Below are 7,830 nucleotides of genomic sequence, written 5' to 3'. Positions count from 1 at the left end.
CCCCCCTGGGTTCGGGAATTGAGAACCATAGTGCCGAGAATTGAGGTGAGAATGGCTGGAAGGAACCGAGAGAGGAGAGGCAGTGAATGGGATCCGAGGAGGAGAGGAAGAGGGAGAAAGGGAATGAGCTGGAGAGAAGAAGGGGAAAAAGAGAAGAAGAGTAGAAAGGGGGAGTAAATGGGGGGAGAATGGGAGAGCGGGACAGGGAGGGGTGAAGAGTGTTCTAGATGGGGAGAGGGAGGTAGTGGGGAGAATAGAGAATGCGAGTAGATGAGGAGAATGGGGTAGGAGGGAGGGGAAGAGAGAGTGGGAGGTGATGGAAGGATGGGTCAGTGAGAGTGGGGTAGATTGGATGGGAGGAAGTGGGGTGTAATCACATGATTGAAGCCGGCCCGACAGGCTGATGACAGAGATCTTTGATCTCTTCATGAATATCCCGGTATAAGTGTGCAGACTTCTCGCAGATGAATCTGTGTTCCCTGCCACAACTGTAACTCCATGTGTCCGAGGTGCACTTACTGCAGGTCGGCGGTCTGCTTAACATCTTGTACAGAAGATAAGAGGCCACATTCCTATCAAAGAGGGTGGTAGACAATTTCAACAGAAACAAAACAGATCCAGCAGACAACTGGAGACCGTCGCCAACTAATCCCACTAATCCGCCCACTCTCCACAGCCCATTGTCAATCTCTAAACTAATCTCATGTTCCCGCGCTCTCCCCAGAGTCCCGAGTACAAAGCCGTACGAATCCCACTACAGCGCACTACCCAACAGCACCGGGTCAGTTCCGAAATTAATTCCACTGCCCCGCCCTCTGCCGACAACCTGCATCATCCAACAAAGTAATCCCACTCACCCACTCTCCCCACAACCCTATGTCTTTCTGAAACTAATCCCACTGCCCGACTCTTCCCCCACGGCCATATGTCCGTCTCCAAACTAGTACCACTGACCCACTCTCCCTCCACAGACCGGCAACATTCCAAAGCTCACCCGTCTGCGCATTTTCCAATCCAGTATGTTCCGTATGAAGAGACAGCAGTGGAAACAAAATTCTGTGAAATTAAATCCCGTCAATTAATGTTTCGAACCAGACTCTCTGAATGCCTGCCCATGTGAAGGGACGGTACAGAGAGGGAATCACCCAGCGTCAGCTCCCGGGAATGTGTGATGGGATAGTGTGGAGGGAGCTTCACTCTGTGTCTGACCCCGGGAGTGTGTGATGGGAGAGTGTGGAGGGAGCTTCACTCTGTGTCTGACCCCTAGAGTTTGTGATGGGACGGTGTGGAGGGAGCATCTCTCTGTGTCTATCCCAGGAGTGTGTGATGGGAAGGTGTGGAGGGAGTATCTCTCTGTGTCTATCCCGGGAGTGTGTGATGGGACGGTGTGGAGGGAGCTTCTCTCTGTGTCTATCCCGGGAGTATGTGGTGGGACGGTGTGGAGAGTTCTCTTCTCGCTGTGTCTATCCCGGGGAGAATGCGATGGGACGGTGTGGAGGGAGCTTCTGTCTGTGTCTATCCCAGGCAGTGCGTGATGGGACGGTGTGGAGTGAGCTTCTCTCTGTGTCTATCCCGGGTAGTGTGTGATGGGACTGTGTGGAGGGAGCTTCTCTCTGTGTCTATCCCGGGGAGTATGTGATGGGACGGTGTGTAGGAAGCTCCACTGTTCGTCTCACCCCGGGATTTCTCTTCTCACGGTAAGACATACCTGTTCCTTGTATGAATTTATTTCGAGGAGCTTTCCATCAAATTCTGAACAATTCTCCATCGCTCCATCATAAGATTTAACGTACGTGGATATGAAATAGCACCGGCCTTCATTTTCGGTCCAGTACTGTGGACACGTTTGCTCTGCAACTCAGGAACAAGAAACTGTAAATCTCCGTCCATAAATCCCTTTGCACCGGATGCGATTACAAAAAGTTAATCTCCCACCTTATCGTCCCATCACACACTCCGGGGGTCAGACACAGAGTGAAGTTCCCTCCAAAACGTCCCATCACACACTCCCGGGGTCAAGCACAAAGTGAAGCTCCCTTAACACCGTCCCATCACACACTCCCTGGGTCAGAAATAGATTGAAGCTCCGTCTATACCGTCCCATCACACACGTCTGGTGTCAGGGACCCCGTGAAGCTCCCTCCACACCGACCCATCACACACTTCTGGGATCAGACACAGAGTGAATCTCCCTCCACACCGTCCCATCACACACTCCCGGGGTCAGACACGGAGTGAATCTCCCTCCACACCATCCCATCACACACTTTCGGAGTCAGACACAGAGTCAGACTCCCTCCACTCCGTCCCATCACACACTCCCGGGGTCAGACACGGAGTGAATCTCCCTCCACACCATCCCATCACACACTCACGGGGTCAGACACGGAGTGTATCTCCCTCCACACCGTTCCATCACACACTCCAGGGGTCAGGCACAGAGTGAAGCTCCCTCCACACCGTCCCATCACACACTCCCGGGGTCAGACACAGAGTGAATCTCCCTCCACACCGTCCCATCACACACTCCCGGGGTCAGACACGGAGTGAATCTCCCTCCACACCATCCCATCACACACTCACGGGGTCAGACACGGAGTGTATCTCCCTCCACACCGTTCCATCACACACTCCAGGGGTCAGGCACAGAGTGAATCTCCCTCCACACCGTCACATCACACACTCCCGGGGTCAGACACAGAGTGAATCTCCCTCCACACCGTCCCATCACACACTCCCGGGGTCAGACACGGAGTGAATCTCCCTCCACACCATCCCATCACACACTCACGGGGTCAGACACGGAGTGTATCTCCCTCCACACCGTTCCATCACACACTCCAGGGGTCAGGCACAGAGTGAATCTCCCTCCACACCGTCACATCACACACTCCCGGGGTCAGACACAGAGTGAATCTCCCTCCACACCGTCCCATCACACACTCCCGGGGTCAGACACGGAGTGAATCTCCCTCCACACCATCCCATCACACACTCACGGGGTCAGACACGGAGTGAATCTCCCTCCACACCATCCCATCACACACTCCCGGGGTCAGACACAGAGTGAATCTCCCTCCACACCGTCCCATCACACACTCCAGGGGTCAGGCACAGAGTGAATCTCCCTCCACACCGTCCCATCACACACTCCCCGGGTCAGACACAGAGTGAATCTCCCTCCACACCGTCCCATCACACACTCCCGGGGTCAGACACGGAGTGAATCTCCCTCCACACCATCCCATCACACACTCACGGGGTCAGACACGGAGTGAATCTCCATCCACACCGGCCCATCACACACTCACGGGGCCAGACACGGAGTGGATCTCCCTCCACACCGTCCCATCACGCACTCTCGGGTCAGACACAGAGTGAGCCTCCGTCCCATCACACTCTCCAGGGGTCAGACACAGAGTGGATCTGTCTCGACACCGTCCCATCACGCACTCTCGGGTCAGCCGCAAAGTGAGTCTCCGTCCCATTACACTCTGCAGCGGTCGGACACAGAGTGAAGCTCCCTCTTCACCGCCCCTCACACACTACCTAGTTCAGAGAACAGAATTTCGATCACTTCAGAGAGACCCATCACACACAACCTTGGTCAGATACAGTGTGAATCTCTCTCTCTCCATCACCGTATCACACACTGCAGCGGTCAGACACGGAAAGGAACTCCCTCAGCACGCAAGACAAATGTCAGAGGGAGAGTGATTCTCCCTCTACAGTTCCTCAACACACTACAGCGCAAATTGTGAAACACAGAGGGAAGCTGACTTCTGAGGGTCCCATCACACACACCCGAGTCTAACACAAACTGAATCTACCTGCTTACGTCCCATCACACACTCCCGTGGTTAGATACAGAGCGAAGCTCCCTCCGCACGGTCCTGTTCCACACCCCCGCGTCTAACGCAGTGTGAATCACCCTCTTTACGTCCAGTCAAACACTCCCTGGTGAGTCACAGAGTGAAGCTCTCTCTCAACCGTCCCATCACACCCCCTCTGTTCACACATAAAGCGAAGTTCCACCCACATCCTCCAATGGCAAACTCACTGGGTCATATTCCCTCCAAAAATCCAATCACACAATCCTCACACACTCCCGGATTCAGAGAGAAACTCTCTGTTCACGGTGCAGCAACGCCATTCAGAGGTCAGGCATGGGGTGAAGCTCTCTTGTCCCTGTCCGATCACACAATCCGGCTTTCAGACACAGAATGAAGCTGCAGCCATACCGTCATATCAGAGATTCCCTGACAGAGACAAAGAGTGAAGATGTAATATTGGGTCTCACAATCCAGTGGTCAGACACAGAGTGAATCTACCTCCACAACGTCCCGGCACACTCTCCTGGGCTCAGTGATGAAGTGAAACTTCTTCCACGCAGCACCATCACACACACACACCGGTGAAGCACGGAGTGAATCTCCTTCCATACCGTCTCTTCACACACTCCCGATGTCAAGCATAGCTTGACGCTTCAGCTCTCTATGCCTGTTCTGTGATGAGGAGCGGGTTGAAGAGGGGGATGATGCCTCACCTCTTCGGCTGGTTAACAATTCACAGATTTGAGTCTTGGTTTCGTTCACAGCGTTGTACTTCGTTTCCATCTCGTTGAACTCGTGACGCAGATCAGTGTGCATTCGTTTAATAACGGAGAGATCAGAGTTGAGCGTAGAAAGATTTTTGAGACAGGTTCTCTGGGAGAGATTCAGGTGGGAAATCTCAGATATTTTAGATTGAAGTGTTGAGTTTAACTCATAGTAGTTTCGGTCGGAGGTGATCTTAGACTGACGAATCTGTGATACTGAAAGAGATGGTGAAGGATGTTTATCGTTTACCGTGATACGTGACGCTACCGAACAATGAGTCTTGACTGTGTTACGGTTAAGGCCGTGTCTTTATCATTGTTCGAGGTGTGTCCGTGTTATGGTGATAGTTTGTAATCGGTGTTACGGTAAGGGCCGTGTCGGTGTCACTGTGGTGTTTTACAATAACAATTTATTCCACTCTCTTTATTTATGGTCTGACTTCACCCGAAGACCGTTCCACTCACCATGGATCGAGAGTCTGATCACCGTCACGATGAGGGCGGACGTGACCAGGCAGAGTAGGCAGATCAGACGGATCGGTCTATTTCCGATCTTCAGTTTCGACTCCTGTTCATGCGCACCTGTGGAGAGACCACTCGGCCATGAGACCATAAGATATAGGAACAGAAATAGACCATTCTTCCTATCTAGTCTACTTGGCCATTCAATCATGGGTTGGTCTATTTCTTCCAGTCATCCCCACTCCCCTGCATACTCCCAATACCCTTTCAAACGCTGGCTTACCAAGAACCTATCTATCGCTGTCTTAAATGCACCCAATGACTTGGCTTCCACAGCTGCTGGCGGCAACAAATTCAACAGGTTACAACCTATGACTGAAGCAATTTCTCCGCATCTCAGTTCTAAAAGGACGTCCTTCCATCCTGAAATCGTGCCCTCTTGTCCTAGAATCCCTTACCATGAGAACAAACATTGCCACATCTAATCTGTTGAGGCTTTTCAACATTCAGAACTTTTCTATGCGATCACCCCTCATTCTCCTCAACTCCGGGGAATACAGCCCAAGAGCTGTCAGATGTTCCTCATACAGCAACCCCTTCATTCCGGGAATCATTCTCGCGAATCTTCTCTGAACGCTGTCTTATGTCAGTATATTTCAGGAGCAGAAACTGCACACAGATCTCTAATTGTTCCTCCATTCCATAACTCTCGCAATGAATGTCAATATTTTTTTTTGTTTTGCTTTCTGTAGCACCGACTGAATATGGACTATTCAGAGTTCATTAATTTTTCATAGTTTTATTATTCTCTGCCCGCTTTTTCCCTTTTTCACACATTGGATACATGACGGGCTACACTCTGCCATTTCCCCAACTGTATCTGTGACTGATCCATGTCGCTTTGAATTCCGTTGCCAGTTTTCAACATGATCCACAAGACCACCCATCTTCGCATCATGTACAACTCACCAACGCACCCATCTACAATCTCATCCGGATCATTTATATACGTCACAGACAGGAGGTGGAATAAGCTCCCAGAGAAGTGGTGGAGACAGATAAATTAGAAATTTGAAAGTATTGCGCGAATGACACCTGACGCTTCTCAGAATGGTATCACTACTGTGAACTTTGACCTGTCAGCGCAGTATTTGACATCCCTTCGGGTCCCGAGGCAATGGGAGGAACGATGAGGGGTTCCTCTTTCCGAAAGTTCAGCTCCGAGTAGGTGGAGGTTAGGCCGTCTGGGAGAGAGAGTCGGGCAGGCAGATTAGGGACAGAATGAGGCAGGGGTAGGAAATTGGAGAGTGATTCGCGGAGAGTGAAGCGACATGAGAAAGAGAGAGGGTGAACCGAGGGTGAGACAGGGGCTGAGAGACAGGGAGGCAAATGGTTTGGGAGAATGGGGAGAGTGAGGAAAGACGGTGAAAGCGATGGACAGGAATGGGGAGAGTGCGATGGGGCAATGGGCGGGAAAATGAGAGAGCAGTGGGGAAAGAGAACTAGGTGAGAAAGGGAAGAGACAGTGAGAGGCAGAGGATGAGAGTGCAGAAAGATGAGAACAGAGAGAAGGGAGTGAAATGTGCGAGATAGAACGAAACAGAAGGTGATTGAGAAAGGAGAGTGTGTGGAGAACAGTGGAAGAGGCATGGGAAAGAGAGAGAAGATCATTTGAGAGATGGGAAAGAGCGAGGAGGAGAGCGTCGGGCAGGGGGATATGGAGGAGGGAAAGGCGTAGAGGGGAGATGACCGGCAGATTTACGGACAGGCAGAGGTGGGAAGAACGGATGGGGTTCGGGAACGGATAACAATGAGCTGACAGGGCGCAGGTAAGGGGACAGTGGAAGACAGTAGGAGAAAGAGTTTGAGAGAGGGACAGGGTGATAGAGGAGCGGAGAGACCGAGAGAGGATATAGAATGAAAGAGTAGATAGGGTAAGACAAGGGGGGGGGGGGTGCAGGAGAGAGAATTATAAGGATGTTGCCTGGAATGCAGAGAATGTCTCATGAGAATAGGTTGAGTAAACTCGGCCTTTTATCCTTGGAGCGACGGAGGATGAGAGGTGACTTGAGAGAGACGTACAAGATAATGAGAGGCATTCATCGTCTGGATAGTCAGATGATTTTTCCAATGAATTGGCTCGCACGCACGCGAGGGCATAGTTTTGAGGTGCTTGGCAGTAAGTGCAGAGGAGCTGTCACTGGTAAGTTTTTAACACAGAGAGTGTTGAGTGTGTGGAATGGGCTACTGGCGGGGCGGTAGAGGGACGGAGAGGAGAGCTCGGCGTGGTGGGGGTGGGGGGGTGGTGGAAGATAGAGGAGGGAGAGAGATACTGGCTGGTCTGAGACGCAGGGAGAGATGTCGGGCGATTTTGATAGGGAATGACAGAACAGGCACGGACAGTATATGTAATATAACTAGATTTTAACAAAGTCTCAGATGATGCGCTACTGTGGAGGATGATGGTACAGGAGTCGGGAGGTCACGTTGCAGTCGCCGGGATATCGGAAACGCCAGAGGGCTGGAAGGTTTACGGAAATGTTGGACTCGGGTGAGTGAGGTATGGAGAGAGGTCTGGCAGGTTGGGTCTTTAGTTCTTGGAGTACAGGGGTGACTTTACAGAGACGTATAAAACCATAGAAATCATAGAAACCATAGAAACTACAGCACAGAAACAGGCCTTTTGGCCCTTCTTGGCTGTGCCGAACCATTTTCTGACTAGTCCCTCTGACCCGCACACGGACCATATCCCTCCATGCACCTCCCATCCA

The 7,830-nt window shown here is 51.6% G+C and overlaps 1 protein-coding gene across 1 annotated transcript in view; it reads right to left on the bottom strand.

Moving 5' to 3' along the window:
- Positions 1-373: 373 nt before the first annotated feature.
- The window catches only part of LOC134341559 (asialoglycoprotein receptor 1-like), an 18,533-nt gene continuing 11,076 nt past the window's right edge, over positions 374-7,830 (bottom strand). The window contains exons 5-10 of the mRNA XM_063039425.1: positions 6,196-6,303; positions 5,063-5,179; positions 4,547-4,813; positions 1,709-1,851; positions 995-1,056; positions 374-572 (exon numbers count right to left, since the gene is read on the bottom strand). Coding sequence (XP_062895495.1) covers positions 374-572; positions 995-1,056; positions 1,709-1,851; positions 4,547-4,813; positions 5,063-5,179; positions 6,196-6,303 — 896 coding nt within the window. The remainder of the gene's footprint in view (positions 573-994; positions 1,057-1,708; positions 1,852-4,546; positions 4,814-5,062; positions 5,180-6,195; positions 6,304-7,830) is intronic.

This window comes from Mobula hypostoma, unplaced genomic scaffold (genome assembly GCF_963921235.1).
Source record: "Mobula hypostoma unplaced genomic scaffold, sMobHyp1.1 scaffold_36, whole genome shotgun sequence".
In the NCBI taxonomy this organism is placed as follows: domain Eukaryota; kingdom Metazoa; phylum Chordata; class Chondrichthyes; order Myliobatiformes; family Myliobatidae; genus Mobula; species Mobula hypostoma.
This window is presented reverse-complemented; position numbering and strand designations above follow the sequence as displayed.